The sequence below is a fragment of the Thalassophryne amazonica genome, chromosome 4 (genome assembly GCF_902500255.1).
Source record: "Thalassophryne amazonica chromosome 4, fThaAma1.1, whole genome shotgun sequence".
Taxonomy (NCBI): Eukaryota; Metazoa; Chordata; class Actinopteri; order Batrachoidiformes; family Batrachoididae; genus Thalassophryne; species Thalassophryne amazonica.
In genome coordinates this window covers 68,337,935-68,360,142 of record NC_047106.1, presented here as the reverse complement: position 1 = coordinate 68,360,142, position 22,208 = coordinate 68,337,935, and the positions used below count along the sequence as shown (strand labels likewise).

Below are 22,208 nucleotides of genomic sequence, written 5' to 3'. Positions count from 1 at the left end.
CTGAGCAGTCTGGATGTGCACAGTAAGAGAGGTACAAATTAAAGTTCAGCTCTGACACTTGCCGATTTGTGGAACGTGGGAGAGGAATCATTTATGCGATTTAAAGTCCAACCGTTTAATTTTTTTAAACTGTGTTCAGACTCGGACCCGCAGCCTGACGTGCACCTGTTAAATCAAACACAAAAGGCTGTGATTTGACACTTTTCTGCTTTTAATCCTTCGTCTGCCATCATATATCGCGCACGCTAATAAATGGATCAGAAAAGTCTACATCACATTTACAGCACGAAGTCAATAAGAGAAAACTGTACAGGTTACCTTTGATTTGGAGGTGATTGTAGAAAGAAAAGCTTGTTGGGGGTCAGATTAGTCCAGAATAAAGCATAATCCAGAGACTGAGAACTTTAACACTGTCACACACGTCATTGCATAACATGGTGTTAAAGAGCAGCAGCTGCATAAATCAGGCTTTAAATTAATTAAATAAATCATCATAAATTGTAAATTTGATAGCTTAACTATTTTTACATTTATTTTGATATTACCTGTACCTGGATGTGTTTCTGTATGTGGTTAAATGACTTTAAAAAATGTTGAAAACATAGAAGGTCCATTCAGTAGTTCAAAGCAGTTAGACCCAAAATGACGCCATGTTTTGAGTTGATGCCACTCTCCAATCAAGGCACTCTACTCTGGATCAACAACAGGGGTGGGGGAGTGAGTTCTTTGTTGTCAAATACATCTAATACGTTATGTTTTAGATCTAATGAGACTGTCCAAGTCAGGACACCATTTCTGAAACATTTCATTTGACAGTTTGGGTGAAGCAGAAGGCCACCCCACTTTGTCTGGTCTGCTTGAGGTATCTTCTCATTAAAATGGACTTTTTCCTTCCCACTGCAGACAGCGCTCGCTGACTGTCGACGGTGACTGTCGACGGTCGAGAATTACTGTGTATGGAGCTTTGAAATGACATTTGTTGATGCCTGGAACTAAATAAATAAATTCTACTGACCTACATGTGCAGAATTTACCATCGTGTTTAGGTTTGTACAGTTTCTGCTCAGCTACTTTCATGGCTGACCTGTAGTAATGCAAATGAAACAATATTGACCAAATATTTAATCTGGTGCTTTGCATTTTTCTGAGTCACATGATCAGTCTGCATACTAACTAGGGTTCAACAGCACAACCACCCTGTAAAAGTCAGGAATAGATCAGAAAACTGAAACTGAAGAATGATTCATTCAAACACATTATTAATGTTTTGTTTCGGGCTCTGGGATGCTGCACGTAGCTGCATGAAGTCACTGTCTGTGTGCATCAAGTGTAAAAATCAAGCAGATGGCTGAACATTTATCTATGATGTGTTTGTATTTTAGTGTGTTTGCTCAGCGGCTCAGAAGCAGACAGAGTGACAGAAAGAAAAGAATGTACACATTTCACAGGATAAAGCAGCCAAAAAACCACAACAAAAAAAACACCAGAAGTTACCCTCTGCTGTAACAATCGTCAGTTTAAAGATAAATGTTAAATACATCTTACTGTTGAATGGTTCTGGGTTCAGTTCTCGACATACTGGTTAACTGCTGAGTCAGACATTCTAGTTACAGCAGGCTGTTTCAAGGAAAGACAGGCTGTTTTGTTTCAAAGAAAGGTTGAGAAACATGCTGAGAGGCAGTTTTGTTATTTTCTTCTTGAGGAGTTGCATGACAAAGGAGAAGAAAAGCAGAGAGCCACGGTGGAGGAACAGTGAGAGAGAGATGAAGATGAGTTTGATCAGCCAGTTTAAGGTTCTCAGAAGCAGGCACGGCCAACGATGATGCCTCCTAACCTGGAGTGAGCACTGCTGATGCTACCGGGGGAGGTAGGGAGGGGAGGCGGGGGTGTGCATGCTTGTGGTTCAATATGCTTTTACCTCCCCCAAAGAAAAGTCCCAAATGGCAGCTTTGATCCTCCTTACATGCTCTAGATTTGTGATCATCAGCCCTGTGCTGGAGATCTCCTACACATTTTAAATGTGCATGGTGTCACCCTGCCGGTGACACCGGCTCCGTGTCTGATCCGTCGAGCCCCGTGTCTGTCTGCCAGCCCTCAAAGAGCTGAATGCACCTGAACCACGTCATCAGCTGTGGGCGGAGCAGTGAGGAGGAGGAATACATCCAGCACAGGTGATCTCCAGCAGTGCTGCTGAGAACCGCTCTACAATAAACTGTTCAGTCACAAAGACGAGAGTGACACCCCAAAACACCAAAGGACCTTCAACAATAACCCAAGTTTATGTAATTTTGTCAGAATACTGTCAACACAGTGGGAATACCCCAAAATAGCACTTCAAAGTAAGGCCTTGCCGAGCCTCTGCCTCCTGAAATAATGTTCATCTGCAGTCTGAGGGTGCTTTCACATTTGAGTACAGGCCAGGCGAGCAAGACGGGCTTCCCTCGCTCACACACACAGTGTGTAAACGTTTGGCTGGTAATGTATACACCTGGGGTTTTCAAAGTCTGGGAGAGTGAGTCCCCCCTCAGAGAACAAACGAATAGCTGCGCCTCCCTACCCCACCGATACACATAAATACAATTTCAATATCTTTGTGTGTTTTACATTTTACAGCCTTTGAAAACATTTTAAACATGTTTTTAAATAACTTTCTATTCTTTCAAACATTTTACAGCCTTTTCAAACATTTTAAATGTGTTTTTAAAGAAGTTTCTATTCTTCCAATTTAATCTTTTGTCATATTTTAAACATTGTTTTTTAAAATATTTAAACATCTCTGTTTTTAAACATCTTTGGCATAACTAACATTTTAACATAAATAATAAGGGATGGCTATTGATAAGATTTTATTGATTCTGCTTACCTTTTAAACATGTTTGGCATAACTAACATTTTAACAGAAATAATAAGGGATGGCTATTGATAAGATTTTATTGATTCTGCTTACCGATCCAATTCCTCTTCGATTCCCTTATCAATACCTTCTGTGAATTTTCTGTGTACTAAAACTAGGCTTTACAGGTTTTCCATGTCAAGAACAGTTTATTGAGTCTTAAAGTGAATAAATATGAAATTGGCCACTGGATCATTAAATAAACTCTACATGGTGGATCCTTGATCTCTGGACATAAATAAAAATAAACTAAATCTGTAGTTTTTCTCAAAAGCATTTCCTTTCAGACATTAATAGTACAAATTTAACTCCATACCTCTGAGCTGAGCTCTTGAAGCTGGCTGCGCTGCAAGTCAACATCAGTGTCATTCATAAAGAATGCAGGACGTCTCATTTTGGGAGGAAAAAAATGTTTTAGTCTGTTGTAGTTTGTTGTCTGTAAGAGGTGTCATTTGATTTAAAATAGCAATTCGCTTTTAAGTTATTAATGTGACTCGGCAGAGAGCGGGGCAGCGTTTTCAGCTGTGCAAACGGAACAGAGGACGATTCTCGTTTCTTTTCCACAACAAGACAAGAGTCCCAGTTAGTGACTTTAATCCGCAAAAAAAGTGATTCAGGATTGACATTTTTAAATGGCTTTGAGAGGGGTTAAGAAGTGGACTTGTCGCTTCTGAAAAGCAGCGTAGCAATGAACCAACGAAGCAGCAGATCGGATCACTGCTTCGTTGTTCCAAGATTCAAAGTGGAGCCGTTACAGAAGCGGTTGATTACAGACCCGCTGCAGGGTCTGTAATCAACGTAAAGAAATGATAATTTTCCCGATAAAACACCCTCAAAAACAACGGCTGCTCTGAAGGACCGATAAGGGACTCGTTAAGCAAAAAGGCTATTGGTGGATCAAAGAACCGGTTTATGAAACTCATGTATATATATATATATATATATATATATACACACACACACACACATACGCACATATATGTGTGCATATATATTTACATACATATTCTATTTCTACCTCATTTCTTATGTCTTGTACTGTTACAAGTATTATTATCATTGTTTATCTTGCACACGCTGTTTGATGAACATTTTCCTCTACTTGCACCCACCTTGTGTGTTTTCTTAAGAGCTGACGTAACGTGAATTTATCCTCTGTGGGATCAATAAAGTTTATCTTATACTTTATAAAAACGACAGAGGTGACATTAATTTCAATAACCTGTCTGGAATTAGTTTGTTTAAATTTTTAACCATAAGTCAAAACTGCCTTGCTTTGGATGTCTTCTGAGACACGTCTGCAAGACTGTTTGGCTGTGAAAATAAATAATTGTTTTCTTCTCTTCCTTTCTCTCTGGTAGCCAGGTCTGCTCTGATGGCAGAGGATTGAGCTGTACCTCTCATACCTGTGTCTGCCACAAAACACAAAACAGACAGGAACTAATTTTAGGCTTTACAAATGTGTTTAACTGTTAAGCTTTATTCACTATGCCCGCAAAAAGATGTTAGCGGTCTAAAAATGATCAGAACTAAATTTAGCAGACGTTAATTGGTCCGCTGATGGTTTTCAAAGTTAGCTGAAAAGCTAATCAGCCAACAAAAAGTCAGCTTCGCTAATCAGTGTTTAGCGGAACTGTGCCCACCACTGGTCCATGTCACCTTATGTTCAAATACTGTAGCGACTCTGTAAGATGTTAGTGTGAACACACAATATAGTCATTAAAATACAACATAAAAAGTTTTTGGTTTGGTTCAAACCACATAAATGAACTCCTGGACAGAAAGCACCCAAAGACACTGACTGCTGTCCAAATGGCATCACCTCCACTTTGACATAACGTTTTGTCAGAGGTTTACATACATTCTTCATAAACATGAATGTCAGGGGAATACTGGGCTTTCAATAATCTCCATTCCATCCCCACCTTGTGGAAGACTGATCTTATGTACACACTGTGTACAGAATTATACGGCAAGCAAGTATTCTGACATTATTTCTATGCATATTTTCCAACTCCAATCTTAACTGCTCGAGATTGGACCAAGAAATATCTGACAGCAGATTATTCGCAGGTTTTATAGACAGATGAAATGACAATGACTCTTGATGGACCAGGTGCATGGATCACTAATGGACACACTGCACCTCTTCAAGTCAGGATGGAGGAGGGGTACTGGTATGGGCTGATATCATTAAGGATGAGCTTGTTTGACCTTTTTCAGGATACCGAGGGACTTCAAATCCTCACCCACACCTACTGGCAGTTTTGAGAAGATACTTTTTTCCAGGCAGTGGTACTGGGAAAAGCCTCCATCATTAAAGAAGGCCGTGATTTTAATGAAGGACAACACTCTTTCACATGTGACAGACTGATGTCCTGTCCAGGGTGTATCCCACCTCCCGGTCTATGACTAATGGGACAGGCTCCAGCCACCCCGTGACCCTTAATTAGATAAGCAGTTGAAGGTAGGTGAGTGAGTGAGTGAGTGAGTGAACATTCCATCACATGCATCCAAGTACTCCATTGCTTGGCTGGCCAGCAAAGGCCTCAAGGATGACATAATAAGGACATGGCACCCTTCCACTCTCACCTTAAACCCTACTGAGAACTTGCAGGCCCTTCTTAAACATGATATTTACAGTGAGGGTAAATGACACGCCTCTGTAAACGGCATTTTGGAGGCTGTGATTGCTGGTGTACCACAAGTTTATTGTCAACAAATCAAGAAACGGCGTGCTGAACTGGTGTGCCTTAATTGAGAGAGTGGCGTCAACACAGAGCATGGTGCCATTTTGGGCCCAACTGTGCTGAACAATGAACCTTTAATGTTTTCAACATTTTTAAAATAATTTAACCACATACAGCAACACATCCAGGTACAGGTGCTATCAAAATAAATATAAAAACAGTTAAGCTATCAAATTTACATTCATTTACAATTTAGGACAATTTATTTAATTAATTTAAAGCCGGATTTATGCAGCTGCTGCTCTTTAACTCCATGTCATGCAATGACGTGCGTGACAGTTTATAGTTCTCCATCTCTGGATAATGCTTTATTCTGGACTAATGTGACCCTCAAGTTTTTCTTTCTACAATCATCACCTCCAAATCAAAGGTAAGCTGAACAATTTTCCTCTTTTACCAACTTCGTGCTGTAAATGTGCAAACTTTTCTGATCCATTTATCAGCGTGCACACTATATGATGGGAGATGAAGGATTAAAAGCAGAAAAGTGTCAAATCACAGCCTTTTGTGTTTGATTTAACAGGTGTACGTCAGGCTGCGGGTCCGAGTCTGAGCACAGTGTGAAAAAAATAAACGGTCGGAGTTTTATTCACGGAAATGACTTCGGTCCCACATGCAAGGGGTTCAATGGAAATACACTGCGATCGGACGGGACATTTTATCCAATGTGAGCAAAAATCCATTATGTACCGTGTTTATTACATGGAAAACAATACAAAAACGTTGGGACTTTTTTGTCCGGTGACTGCGAATATCTGGTTTATACGATGACAGTTTTGTTGAGTTTTACTGTACATGGCACTGAAAAATAAATTTAACTCTCAAAGCTTTGATGATTATGTTGGCTTCCATCCCACACAGCTGACTTTATTTTCCCAAATTTTTCTTCTGTTTGGAACTGAAGGGAATCTGTACATCTTGAAGCCCTTGTTATGTCTATTTGTGCATCAAATGTGCAACAACCTGGCATTTTCAGCCAATAAAATAAATAAATAAAATAAAATATAATAAAATAAAATAGTTGTATTTACATGCAGACAGATTAACAGCGAATGCTATTTTGACCCCAAGATGGCACCATGAGTCAAGTGACCGTGTTTTTTTCCCCCCACTCTTCTCAAGCCTAAACTAATTTTGTATGTTTTTGGCACAATGTTTTCATCAAGTGACAGCTGAAACACTGACTGACGTTTTTTATACTGTGTGTACACTGGAAAATGACCCTCAGTTTTAACTTGATTCTTCAAGCTTTGGGCATTACAAAAGTTAAAGCACATCACTGCACAACAGTGACTTGTGTTGTTCAGCAATTCTTCAGGGGACTTGTAATTTTGACCCTGGTAGTTTTTGGTTTCTGTGAAATCATTTTGTTTCAGTGTGCAAGTAAAATAAAACTAGGAAACTATGCCGTACTGATAATTCCTTGCTCTGTAAAAAAAAAAAAAAAAAAAAAAAAAAATTATATATATATATATATATATATATATATATATATATATATATATATATATATATATATATATATATATATATATATATATATATATATATATATATATATATATATACACACAGTAGTACTATGTGACTAAAAAGATTCATCCAGGTTTTGAGTATATTTCTTATTGTTACATGGGAAACAAGGTACCAGTAGATTTAGATTCTCACAAATCCAACAAGACCAAGCATTCACGATATGCACACTCTTAAGGCAATGAAATTGGGCTATTAGTAAAAAAAAAAAAAAATGCTCGTTTACTAGTGTGCTTGGAGTCATTGTCTTACTGAAACACCCATTTCAAGGGCATGTCCTCTTCAGCATAAGGCAACATGACCTCTTCAAGTATTTTGACATATCCAAACTGATCCATGATACCTGGTATGCGATATATAGGCCCAACACCATAGTAGGAGAAACATGCCCATATCATGATGCTTGCACCACCATGCTTCACTGTCTTCACTGTGAACTGTGGCTTGAATTCAGAGTTTGGGGGTCGTCTCACAAACTGTCTGCGGCCCTTGGACCCAAAAATAACAATTTTACTCTTATCAGTCCACAAAATATTCCTCCATTTCTCTCTAGGCCAGTTGACGTGTTCTTCTGCACATGCCTTTTATTTAACAGAAGGACTTTGCGGGGAATTCTTGCCAATAAATTAGCTTCACACAGGCGTCTTCTAACTGTCACAGCACTTACAGGTAACTCCAGACTGTCTTTGATCATCCTGGAGCTGATCAACGGGTGAGCCTTTGCCATTCTGGTTATTCTTCTATCCATTTTGATGGTTGTTTTCCATTTTCTTCCATGCGTCTGTTTTTTTTTTGTCCATTTTAAAGCATTGGAGATCATTGTAGATGAACAGCCTATAATTTTTTGCACCTGCATATACGTTTTCCCCTCTCCAATCAACTTTTTAATCAAACTACGCTGTTCTTCTGAACAATGTCTTGAACGTCCCATTTTCCTCAGGCTTTCAAAGAGAAAAGCATGTTCAACAGGTGCTGGCTTCATCCTTAAATAGGGGACACCTGAGTCACACCTGTTTGTTCCACAAAATTGACGAACTCACTGACTGAATGCCACACTACTATTGTGAACACCCCTTTTCTACTTTTTTTTTTTTTACTAATAGCCCAATTTCATAGCCTTAGGAGTGTGCATATCATGAATGCTTGGTCTTGTTGGATTTGTGAGAATCTACTGAATCTACTGGTACCTTGTTTCCCATGTAACAATAAGACATACACTCAAAACCTGGATTAATCTTTGTAGTCACATAGCACTACTATTATTCTGAACACTACTGTATATATATATATATATATATATATATATATATATATATATATATATATATATATATATATATATATATATATATAATTTTTTTTTCATTCAAACAAATGACTGAAAGCCCAATATTGCCATGGCATTCACATCCAAGATGAGTGCATGTAAACTTCCAACTACAGTGGTATAGTTATGATTCAAAATTGGTAGATCACTTGAAACCTATTTTATAATGTCTACAGGATAAAAAGTTTTTTTTTTTTTTTTTTGAGGTGTGGGATACACCAAGAAAAAGCTTGGCGATTCTGGATGATGGCTTCCAGCAAATTACAGACAAGAATGTTAGAACATTAAAATTTAAGACTAGAGACAAGAACCTGGCCAAAGTAGGTGAGGTAGATGTCCGCTGAAAGAATCCCAACTTGTGATCTTTCCCTGCTGTTACCGGAACTTTCCCCAGAGTCAGTTCAAAGACAGGTTTTACAATTTTCAAATGCACCTTGCAGTGCAGCAGAAGGTGCACTGTAAGGTCATCACCTCTTCTCTACTCTACTTTGTGTAAGTACTGATGCTGTTGCTGTCACCTTCAACCTTAACCAATGAACTTGTTTTGATTTTGAGCCATCACTGACACCAGGAAACCCAGTCATCCCTCTGAGGAAGGGTGTGGAAGAGCCCCACTCTGGAAACTTTGGGTAGATGGGTGGTATCATTGACATGTGGAGTTTACAATCGGAAGCAGCAGTGTAACATGGGGGGTGGGGACATGCAGTTTCTGCTAATTTTACTCTTCCAAACTACAAGCTACAAGACAGGGGAGAAGGATCAAGAAGAATGATTAGAAAATGGATTCAAGTTTCACCTTTTCCTTTATCGCATCAACCTGGAAAGGAAATTAAGAAAGGCAACTTAAGGAGAAAAAAGAAAACAAAAATAATTCTCCCAGAATAGAATTAGACAGAGAGAAGAGCAAACTGAGGATTCATCACTTAAAAAACAAAACAAAATAAAAAAGCAACAAACAAAAAACAACAACAAACAAGCGAGAGATGTACTGGTGCTGCAGACCAACTGGTCCTCCCTAAATACTGGTCCGCTCTACCTTCACTGCGCATGCATCATTTCTGTACATCAGCTGCAGTTCACCGATTATCACCTCGTTTCTGCTTCAAACTACACTCCAGTCATCATCTGTCTCAGCGACAGACATCTGAAGCTTTTGTACAACAATCATTTCCACATAAATTCAGCATTATTTCATCGTAAATGATGTAGGCGCAGTGAATGCAGCACAAGCTGATGGTGCTGCATTCACTGCGCCTACATCATTTCAAAGCGTCAATAACGACTCACCGATTATCGCCTCGTTTCTGCTTAAAATTGACTTCAGAATGATTTAAGAGGTTTTACTCCATCATTTGATGGTTAATAATAACATTATTCCCTTTGATCACTCTGGGTGTAGAGACTCAGCCTCAGATGTGCTGCTGTGGTCCCAAATGACACATGCGCAGTGAAGGCAGGGCGAACCAATTTTTAGGGGGGGGGACCATTCAATATGCAACACCGGTAGTAATGCCACTTTTAATACAAATGCAAAGTTGCGATCAATCTGGTATTGTGAGATCCCCTGGTTGCTCACAGAACCAGAGGCTTTCCTGCAGAGAGAAATGAGAGGCAGCCGCCTCAGTGAAATTTTGTGTCGGCTCGTTCTTGGCTGGCCTCAAAACTGGGTTTTGCACAAAGTAAAAGTCTGGGCAAAAATATTTTTATGATGTCTGCTCACTCAGGCACAAACTGAATTGAATTTTTTCCGGAAACTAATTGAATAATAATTCAAATAATTAAGTCTTCATCAGTGGTCACTGACATTTCTGTCAAATCTCCTAAGGCAGCTGTAACATTATCATAGGCGTGTGCACATTTATCTGATCAGCATATGCATCTGTCATATTCTGCTGGTAACAGGCAGTGCAATTGGGCAGTGTAGTCTCATTTGATGGCGGGCGCTAAAGGGTTGAAATATGACGCAATAATCTTACATCTGGGGACAGCCCTCAGCGTTTTTGGGCAAATTACATGGCAAATAAAGTGAAAATGCAGTTTGTTTATGACCCAGAGCTCAAACATGTCGAGGCAGTTGTGCAGACGAGAGAATGCAGCTACTCTATCAAAGTGTGTAAGCTAAAACTTACCGACACGTCCTCTCCCATTTGCCTCATCTTCCCTTATCCACTGGGTACTAGGGTTGGGTATCGAGAACCAGTTCTTTTCAGGTATTGTTAAGAAATGATTCGATCCACTGACATCAACAGGCTTTTTGCTTAATGATTCCGTTATCGGTCCTTCAGAGCGGCCATTGTTTTTGAGGGTGTTTGTCGGGAAAATGATCATTTCTTTACATTGATTACAGGCCCTGCAGCGGGTCTGTAATCAACAGTTTCTGTAGCGCGGCTCCGCTCTGAACCTTGAACAAATGAAGCAATGCTCTGATCCACTGCTTCATTGGATCTTTGCTTCGCTCCTCTTCAGAAGCGGCAACTCCGCTTCTTAACCCCTCTCAAAGCCATTAAAACATGTCAATCGTGAGTCACTTTTGTGCAGATTAAAGTGACTAACTGGGACTCCTGTCTTGTTGCGAGAAAGAAACAAGAATCGTCCTCCGTTCCTTTGTTCCAAATGCTGCACTGCTCGGAATTAATAACTTCAAAGTGAATCGCAGTTTAAATCAAATGACACCTCTTTCCAAAAGTTGTAATACAAACAATAAACTGCTATTGATCAAAATGTTTTTATCTTCTCAAAATGAGACATCACGCACTGATGTGCAGCAGCCTAAGACTGTATGGCTGCAGACTCCAGCAGCCAGCTGAGCTCAGCTCAGATGTATGGAGAGACAATCATGACATTAATGTCTGAAAAGAAATGCTTTTGACAAAAACTACAGATTTTGTTTAAGACTCAATAAAATGTTGTTGACAGAGAAAAATTGTAAAGCCTACTTTTAGTACACAGAAAATTCACAGGAGGTATCAATAATGAATCGGATCGATAAGCGGAATCGATAGATAAAATCTCATCAATACCCATCCGTAGTGGGTACCGCAAAAACTACACTTTTAGTGACTGCTTTGGTGATTGCAGCCAAAAACAAAATGGTACATCATGTATCTGTATGAAGTTAAGCTGTGTTTGCGTTGGGCAATGGGAGGCTGTCCCCAGAAGTGGTCAAATCCCGCGATATCAGGCAGGGGTTCAAATGAGAGCGTGCTGCCCAATTTATCAGTACAGCAGAAGAAGGTGGAACACCGGGAACAAAATATTTTACAGAAATACATCTGTGAGTTAACCTGGTAAGTTTTCATCTTTGAAATAGTTGTTGCGTCTGACAGCGCATCACGATTAAATTTAACACTGTCTCACTATGGTAGAAGAAGAAGAAAATGACATATATACTATTCTTCAATATTATTATTAGACCCATAGTGTCCTGGGGACATCGAACACACTTTCATTGGTAATACAAAAAAAAAAGAAGAAGTTGGCCAAAGGGAGAAAAAAAAGTCACATGACGTCACCTATGACGATTTTAAAGCGAGTTTTTTGTTTGAGTTTTTCGGTGTCAAAGCAAAGTTGCTCACTGAAAACTTGGCTACTTGATTTTAACAAACATTATATACTTTTGCCATGTAGCAGAGATAAATGGCAAGATGGGAACACACCAGTTATGAATCTACCACAAAATACATTTTTGTATGGACCTGAATGGATGGAAGCCCAAATTAAAAATAAGAACAACAAATGGCCAAACGACTGAGAGAAGCACAGAAAGAGGAGTGTGAATGAAGGAAACCATGACAGTATCTGGGACTCTGGACACTGTAAATTCAAATAGTATTTGCTCGTATTACTTTTAATTATTCATGAACCAGTTCAAACAGCGGTACAAAAATATGTTTTTTTCTAGGTATAGGGAGGAGGAAGGGTAATGAGGGTTAGGGTGTTTTTGTTTTTTGCTTCGGCTTGTAAATATATACTATTTTGTATGTAAGTAGGTATGTGTAGGTGTATATTTATGTTTGTGTGTGTATATATATATATATATATATATATATATATATATATATATATATTGATATCGGTTTAGGTGTGTAGGAATCTATGTGTATATGTGGCAAAGGGTATTACTGGTTGTGGGGAAGAAGGGGTAGAGATAAATAAGCTGATGCTTCACCCTACCCCTTTTCGGACATGTTGGGTACACAGTAGGAACTTTTTTGTTGTTGTCTTTACTGATCTATCTTGTAATTGTTGTTGTATCAAATGTTCGAAATAAACAGTTTTCATTCATTCATTCAATTATTCAGTGTCATTAAAATACCAGATGGGTGAATACTCGTTTGGTATGAGAGTACAAAAAACTAAAGATCGGTACAAGTTTGCAAATACTATTTCAAAAATCCAACATCAATCAAGAGGACAAAAGAAAATTTCACCTTTAACAAGTAGGTGATGTTGCCTGTTTCACACTCATCATCCTTAGATTATAAAACACTAATAATAATATGCCTCTTTATGAACTTTTGTCTTAAGAAAACCTTTTTCCTTACACCCCACGCACACTGAACCCACGGTTCGACTCTATATCTGGGCCAACCCACCTTACTGAGGTACTCCCTCATGACCTGGATGAAATATGGCATGGAGAAGTCCATGATGTTGTGCCTCCAAGCAGTCTCCAGCACCACGTCAGGCCTCAGCAGGTCATAGCAGGTGAAAAGGCAAGCGGCAAAACACTCCTTCTTGTCTTCCATTAAGAACCAAGCCAGGAGCTCCTCTGCCAGCTCTGTGTCTTTGGACTCTGAGGCGTACTGCATGGCATCCTGCATTAAAAAATAATCACATTTCAATGAGTTTAATGATGAAATATTTTAAAGGTGACCTACCAGCTATGAGCAATTTAGATGGATTCTGCTTTACTGTTTTATTGCACACGACCACTCTGTACATGTTTTAAAGTAGAGCACACCTTATAGAGTTTGTCCTTTTTGCAGAGCTCAACACTCTGTTTCCAGCGGTTGTTGCCCTTGAAGAGATAGGCAGCGATCCTTCTAAACTCAATCAGTTCATGCTTCTCCAGGCCCTGGGCCAGTGAGATGTTGTCAAAATTGTCATAGGCGTCGATGGAAGTACGTAGTGCCTGGAAAAGAATGAGGCAAACTGTAGGTGAAACACACTTCAGGTAAAAAAAAAATAAATAAATAAGGGAATTCTTCCCAGATCAACCAAACCTTGGCCAAAAATTTTGATTACTGGAAAACATTATATTAATTCCCTGAAATAAAGAGGTGTTGCCCAGTAACCATTATGAGGTCCTCATTATACATTGGCCGGTTTGAGCAGCACCGACATATAAAGGAACACCAAGCTTATGTGTTTTTAAAAATAAGGTGTATCATCATCATCCTACCGCATAGTCTTCCTCGATGATGAAGAGGTTGTTAAGTGCCTCATTGACTGACTTGTTGTTGTGATTCTGGACTGACCTCAGGTAGGGTTTAACCAGAGGCAGTTGCTTCACCTGGGGGAAGACAACAACAAACATCAGAGAGGAAAACAGAAAAACTTCCACTAGATATGATTCCTTGATCTACATTTGTTCCTGCATTGGTTACTATAACAAGGAGAGCTTCATTTTGTTGAAAAGGGACGAGTATATTCATCTGCTAAGTGTGTGGATTAACTGTAGTTTCTTCCAGCAGGTTGATGGGATATACTGGATTATACTGGAAGTTGGACTGTAAATTTTCTCCCTTTCAAGTAGAAATAGTAAAATACATGACGTTACAGAATTCTGCCTGGAAAAATGTCTAAAATGGTTTCAAAGTCCACTTCTGAATCAGTTTAAATATGGCTGATTACAGCACTGATAAAATGCCATGTCCATGTCTTTATTTTGTTTGACCTACTGTAGAAATGGTTACTATAGTGACAGTTCCATCCTAAAGCCTGACAATACATGTAGTTATTTTGTAGGCCAAAAACAATTAAGAAATGTCAGAAAGATGTGTTTTGTCAGTCATATGCTAACAGTAACCAACCACTGCCATTAGCTCTCTAATATTTCAAAAAGCAGTTTTCAGAAACAAGCTGAACAGTTTTAAAGTATCCAATATTTCCATCGGACTTAATGAATGTAAAGTCAGCGCAAACAAATAATCAGAAGTACTGAAGTTTCGATATTTAAGCTTGGATGAAAGCATTGACACTGCAAATAATTCCCAGTTCTGTCTTTAAAATTTCCACATATCGTATTTTCCGGAGTATAAGTCGCACCTGCCTAAAAACGTCTTTCAGATTAGTGATAAAGAGAGAAAATAAATAAATAAATAAGACTGTGGATAAGTCACACCAGAGTCTAAGTTGCATTTACTACTTTATGCAAGAAAAAGCAAAATTCATTTTATCGCCGCATTATTTATTTATTTATACCAGAACGTGTTTGCCAACCACAGGGGCATCACACTACTCAGCCTCCCTGGTAAAGTCTACTCCAGGGTGCTGGAAAGGAGGGTTCCATCGATAGTCGAACCTCTGACTGAAGAGGAACAATGCGGGTTCCATCCCGACCAGCTCTTCATCATCACATAGATACTGGAGGGTGCCTGGCAGTATGCCCATCCAGTCTACATGTGTTTTATGGACTTGGAAAAGGCATATGATCGGGTACCCTGGGAGATACCGCGGGTGTATGGGGTGAGAGGGGGGTCCTGTCTCAGGGCCATCCAATCTCTGTACTCACAAAGCGAGAGCTGTGTTCGGCAGTAAGTCGGATTCGTTTCCGGCGGAGGTTGGCCCCTGCCAGGGCTCCGCCTTGTCACCAATTCTGTTTGTGATATTCATGGACAGGACATAGAGGCATAGCTGGGGGGAGGAGGGTTCCCAGTTTGGTGGACTCAGGGTCTCATCACTGCTTTTTGCAGATAATGTCGTCCTGTTGGCTTCATCGGCCTGTGACCTCCAACACTCACTGGATTGGTTTGCAGCTGAGTGTGAAGTGGGTGGGATGAGGATCCAAACCTCTAAATCTGAGGCCATGGTCTTCAGCAGGAAACCAATGGATTGCCTACTCCAGGTAGGGAATGTGATCTTGCCCCAAGTGAAGGAGACCAAGTACCTCAGGGTCTTGTCGGAGCGTGAGATTGGCTGGAGAATCAGCACAGTAGGGGTGGTGTTGCATTCGCTCTACAGTACTGTTGTGACAAAAAGGGAGCTGAGCCAAAAGGCAAAGCTCTCGATCTACTGGTCAGTCTTTGTTCCTACTCTCACCTATGGTCATGAGGGTTGAGTCATGACCAAAAGAACTAGATTGCGGGTACAAGTGGCCAAAATGGGCTTCCTTAGGAGGGTTGCTGGTGTCTCCCTTAGAGATAGTATGAGACGCTTAGAGTAGAGCCACCACTCTTTAGCATTGAAAGGAGCCAGCTGAGGTGGTTCCATCATCTGGTAAGGATGCCCCCTGGGCGCCACCCCCAGAGGTGTTCCAGGCACATCCAGCTGGGAGGAGACCCCGTGGAAGACCCAGGACTAGGTGGAGAGATTATAGGAACGCCTCAAGATCCCCCAGTCAGAGGTGGTTAATGTGGCCCGGGAAAAGGAAGTTTAGTGTACCCTGCTGGAGCTGTTGCCCCTGGGACCCAATCCTGAATAAGCAGTTGAAGATGACTGACGTCGTATACAAGTCACAACAGAATATAAGTTGCATTTACCACTTTACGCAAGAAAAAGCAAAATGAATTTTATCGCCACAGTATTTATTTACAGGGCACACAGCTGGGTGCAGCTAACAAGGTAATCAATGTCACTACAGGAGGCACAAAACTGCTTACTGCTTCTTGAAACCATTGAACAGACGATCATACAGTAGTGTTCAGAATAATAGTAGTGCTATGTGACTAAAAAGATTAATCCAGGTTCTGAGTATATTTCTTATTGTTACATGGGAAACAAGGTACCAGTAGATTCAGTAGATTCTCACAAATACAACAAGACCAAGCATTCATGATATGCACACTCTTAAGGCTATGAAACTGGGCTATTAGTAAAAAAAAGAAAAAAAAAAGAAAAGGGGGTGTTCACAACAATAGTAGCTTCTACTGTTGACGCTACAAACTCAAAACTATTATGTTCAAACTGCTTTTTTAGCAATCCTGTGAATCACTAAACTAGTATTTAGTTGTATAACCACAGTTTTTCATGATTTCTTCACATCTGCGAGGCATTCATTTTGTTGGTTTGGAACCAAGATTTTGCTCTTTTACTAGTGTGCTTGGAGTCAATGTCTTGCCCTTGAAACACCCATTTCAAGGGCATGTCCTCTTCAGCATAAGGCAACATGACCTCTTCAAGTATTCTGACATATCCAAACTGATCCATGATACCTGGTATGCGATATATCAATCAATTCAATCAATTTTATTTATATAGCGCCAAATCACAACAAACAGTTGCCCCCGTTTTATATTGTAAGGCAAAAGCCATACAATAATTACAGAAAAACCCCAACGGTCAAAACGACCCCCTGTGAGCAAGCACTTGGCGACAGTAGGAAGGAAAAACTCCCTTTTAACAGGAAGAAACCTCCAGCAGAACCAGGCTCAGGGAGGGGCAGTCTTCTGCTGGGACTGGTTGGAGCTGAGGGGAGAGAATCAAGAAAAAGACATGCTGTGGAAGGGAGCAGAGATCAATCACTAATGATTAAATGCAGAGTGGTGCATACAGAGCAAAAAGAGAAAAACACTCAGTGCATCATGGGAACCCCCCAGCAGTCTAAGTCTATAGCAGCATAACTAAGGGATGGTTCAGGGTCACCTGATCCAGCCCTAACTATAAGCTTTAGCAAAAAGGAAAGTTTTAAGCCTAATCTTAAAAGTAGAAAGGGTGTCTGTCTCCCTGATCCGAATTGGGAGCTGGTTCCACAGGAGAGGAGCCTGAAAGCTGAAGGCTCTGCCTCCCATTCTACTCTTACAAACCCTAGGAACTACAAGTAAGCCTGCAGTCTGAGAGCGAAGCGCTCTATTGGGGTGATATGGTACTATGAGGTCCCTAAGATAAGATGGGACCTGATTATTTAAAACCTTATAAGTAAGAAGAAGAATTTTAAATTCTATTCTAGAATTAACAGGAAGCCAATGAAGAGAGGCCAATATGGGTGAAATATGCTCTCTCCTTCTAGTCCCCGTCAGTACTCTAGCTGCAGCATTTTGAATTAACTGAAGGCTTTTCAGGGGACTTTTAGGACAACCTGATAATAATTACAATAGTCCAGCCTAGAAGAAATAAATGCATGAATTAGCTTTTCAGCATCACTCTGAGACAAGATCTTTCTAATTTTACTTAGAGATATTGCGCAAATGCAAAAAAGCAGTCCTACATATTTGCTTAATATGCGCATTGAAGGACATATCCTGATCAAAAATGACTCCAAGATTTCTTACAGTATTAGTGGAGGTCAGGGTAATGCCATCCAGAGTAAGGATCTGGTTAGACACCACGTTTCTAAGATTTGTGGGGCCAAGTACAATAACTTCAGTTTTATCTGAATTTAAAAGCAGGAAATCAGAGGTCATCCATGTCTTTATGTCTGTAAGACATTCCTGCAGTTTAACTAATTGGTTTAACTATATAGGCCCAACACCATAGTAAGAGAAACATGCCCATATCATGATGCTTGCCACCATGCTTCACTGTATTCACTGTGAACTGTGGCTTGAATTCAGAGTTTGGGGGTCGTCTCACAAACTGTCTGCGGCCCTTGGACCCAAAAAGAACAATTTTACTCTCATCAGTCCACAAAATATTCCTCCATTTCTCTTTAGGCCAGTTGATGTGTTCTTTGGCAAATTGTAACCTCTTCTGCACATGTCTTTTATTTAACAGAGGGACTTTGTGGGGGATTCTTGCAAATAAATTAGCTTCACACAGGCGTCTTCTAACTGTCACAGCACTTACAGGTAACTCCAGACTGTCTTTGATCATTCTGGAGCTGATCAATGGGTGAGCCTTTGCCATTCTGGTTATTCTCCTATGCATTATGATGGTTGTTTTCCATTTTCTTCCACACATCTCTGTTTTTTTTTGTCCATTTTAAAGCATTGGAGATCACTGTAGATGAACAGCCTATAATTTTTTTCACCTGCGCATACGTTTTCCCCTCTCCAATCAACTTTTTAATCAAACTACGCTGTTCTTCTGAACAATGTCTTGAACGTCCCATTTTCCTCAGGCTTTCAAAGAGAAAAGCATGTTCAACAGATGCTGGCTTCATCCTTAAATGGGGGACACCTGATTCACACCTGTTTGTTCCACAAAATTGACAAACTCACTGACCGAATGCCACACTATTATTGTGAACACCCCCTTTTCTACTTTTTTTTACTAATAGCCCAATTTCATAGCCTTAAGAGTGTGCATTTCATGAATGCTTGGTCTTGTTGGATTTGTGAGAATCTACTGAATCTACTGGTACCTTGTTTCCCATGTAACAATAAGAAATATACTCAAAACCTGGATTAATCTTTTTAGTCACATAGCAATACTATTATTCTGAACACTACTGTATGTGAGTTGAGTGTGCAATGCAATGACACTTTTGAAAACTCTTCAGTACATTTGTAAAAGATAAAGTCACTGTTAATTTTCTTCTTGTTGTTCTTATAAGAGAAGAAGATAGCTCTACTAATACATTAGCCTAGGTTTTTGGGACGCCTCTGTTTCGTGACCGGATGACAGACTGGATTTTGAGTCTCTATACAGAGCCTGAAGTCTGTGCTTTGGGAATTTTCTGCTTAGTCATTTAACAATTAATGAAGGATTATAACATGTGGATTAGACTTTTTTTGAGCCACTGAATACAGCACATATTTACTATGTTTGCGGATTTCTTTGTATGTGTATGATTTCCTGAAGTAACTTACAGTGGTCACAACGAAAAAAAGGAGAGTTCAGTTTTAAACCAGCTCACCGTGGCAATTTATCTGTTATTGTTTAAGTCTCGATATTAAACTGTGCGCTGTAGCATCACGCAGGAACAGACGTCCATTTACTCAGTCATTTGTATCATTCCACAGGATGCTTTGCTCTTTGATAAAGATATTTATTCGCTTGCACGGAGCATGACTATGAATTGCATTTCATCTCTGGAGGCTGACATGAGGAAAAGCCCAAAATACTGATGCCATCACACTCGCACACCCCTCTCTCTCTCTCTCTCTCTCTTTTAATATTGTGTCTCTTGTTTCCACTGTAATGAAAATTCATGGTTGTAAATTGTGATTTTTTTGGTATATAAGTTGCACTGGACTATAAGTCACGTACTGAACTAGTGAAAAACTTGTACTGTGGACAATATGGTAAGTTAAATGTAACATTTTCATAAATCTCAGATGAGTATAAGTGAAGCTGGCTGTTCAAATGTAAATAATAACAACACCTTCTGCTTGCATTTTCCTCATTTCATGTTTGAGGAAAAAAAAAAAAAAACTTTCAGAAAATTATTACAAGAACCAACAACAGCCCAGACCTTGCTGAAGAAATTAACTGCACGCGTGTGGTCAAGTCTTGGAGAGAGAACAATGAGCAGGTCGTTGAGCAATAATGGCTTAAATTCCAGATAAAACCGGATCGCCTTGTAATACAGCTCCACATTGGCCACCTGTCATGAAAAGCACATAAACACTAATATGTCAGGATCACAAATAAATTTATTGTTACAAACATCCCAGCAGTCCATTGTACCTTGGTGACGATGTCTTTGAACTGGCCTTCCTTCCAAGCATCGGAGGGGTGGTTCATCATGGTGATGATGGCGTTGTCATATTCCTCGTACTTATCATAGAGGAACACCAGCTCTGCCCAGAGATGGGCCTGCTCTGCTGCCCTGAGGACCTGAAATCAACACGGACTCGGTTCAGTTTACCAACATGACAAGAATACATTTTATAGCAGCCTGGGATTTCAGAGAAGTCCATATCTAAGCATCCACTTCAAAACGTAACTGATAACCAATGTTGTGCTGACCTGATTGTTTCTTGTTGTTTGTTTATAATAATAAATAATTAAAAACCTTAACCAGTTATGTATGAATTATGTTTTCTTTCCTTTTAATTATTATCATTAGCAGCAGAACAGGTCTCAGCCTCATTACATCTAAGTTTTGGGTCTGTAAGTGGAGCACAGGGCTAGCTGCCGGCGCCCACTTTAGTAATGTCTTTGCTTCCATGTTGACTTACTGCTAGTGATCTAAGGCCTTAGATGCAGTTATTTCCAGCTGACTGATTCTGCTTGTTTTCTCTCTGTCCAAGGCACTGACAAGCACTTTAATGGATGCTGGCCCTGCACCTACAGCCCTAGACTGACCACAGGATGCCCTAGTTATTCAAGACCCAGAGGCAGAGACTAAGAACCAAGATAGATAGTTTTATCTCAATGACAGATTCTGTTTTTGAAACATAGCAAAGATTCGTCCCATCCTGTCTATGGCTGATGCTGAGACCCTGATCCATGCGTTCATCTCTTCTAGATTGGACTACTGCAATGTTCTAGTTTCTGGTTTACCACAGTCTAGCATTAGGGGTCTCCAATTGGTTCAAAATGCTGCAGCCAGAATTTTGACACGAAGCAGAAAGTTCGACCACATTACACCCATTTTGGCGTCTCTTCATTGGCTTCCTGTCCCAGTTAGATGAGATTTTAAGGTTCTGCTCCTAACCTATAAAATTATTCATGGACTGGCACCTCCCTACCTAGCTGAACTAATTAAACCTTACGTACCAGCCCAGGCTTTACGTTCTCAGGGTGCAGGACTACTTTGTGTCCCTAAGGTGAATAAGAAGTCTGCGGGTCACAGAGCTTTCTCTTATCATGCCCCTGTTCTGTGGAATGATCTCCCTGCATCAATAAAACAGTCAGATTCTGTGGAGATTTTCAAGTCCAGACTTAAGACGCACTTATTTTCCCTTTCATATGGCTAGCATACTGGTACAGTTTTGTTTTACGCTTTTTACTCTTTTAATTCATGTTATTAGTAATTGGAGCGGGCCGCGGCCTCAACTTTACCTAAATTCTGGGTCTTTTAGTGAAGCTTGGGGCTAGCGGCCGGCAATCACCTTAGTATTTCTTCTGTTTTTCTTGTTGATTAATGCTGGCAAATTATACAGTATTTTTTGTCTTTCTGATGCCTGATTCTGTTTTTTCTCTGTTTCAGGAGCAGCTCCATCCAGAGATGGGAGTTGTATTTGTGTTGACGACCCTCCTGTCCTGTGCACCAACAGCAATTCTTGTATATTCGTCCGTGAATTGTTCTGTGAATTGTTTCTGTAATTTATGTTTGTAGCATGGCCCAAGCAGAGGGTCACCCCTTTGAGTCTGGTCTGCTTTAGGTTTCTTTCTCAGAGGGAGTTTTTCCTTACCACTGTTGCTCTGGGGGTTGGTAAGGTTAGATCTTACCTGTGTGAAGCGTCTTGAGGCAACTCTGTTGTGATTTGGCACTATATAAAGGAAAATAAATTGAAATTGTTTTTGTTGCTTGTCTGCTTTTTTTTCCCTCTCATCTTTTGTAAAAACCTTGTAGCTGTTATACCCCCCGAGTCTGGTCTGCTTGAGGCGTCTTCCTAGAGCTGAAACAACTAATCGAGTTAATCGATTAAAATTGATTATTAAAATAGTTGTCAACTAATTTAGTCATCGATTAGTTGCTAAATAACTTTGTTTT

The 22,208-nt window shown here is 39.9% G+C and overlaps 1 protein-coding gene across 1 annotated transcript in view; it reads right to left on the bottom strand.

The window, feature by feature from the left end:
* Positions 1–22,208, bottom strand: part of LOC117508939 (clathrin heavy chain 1-like) — a 43,763-nt gene that overhangs the window by 4,272 nt on the left and 17,283 nt on the right. The window contains 6 exon segments of the mRNA XM_034168775.1: positions 9,300–9,320; positions 13,099–13,320; positions 13,467–13,637; positions 13,908–14,018; positions 20,019–20,150; positions 20,234–20,383. Of these exon segments, the coding sequence (XP_034024666.1) occupies positions 9,300–9,320; positions 13,099–13,320; positions 13,467–13,637; positions 13,908–14,018; positions 20,019–20,150; positions 20,234–20,383 (807 nt within the window).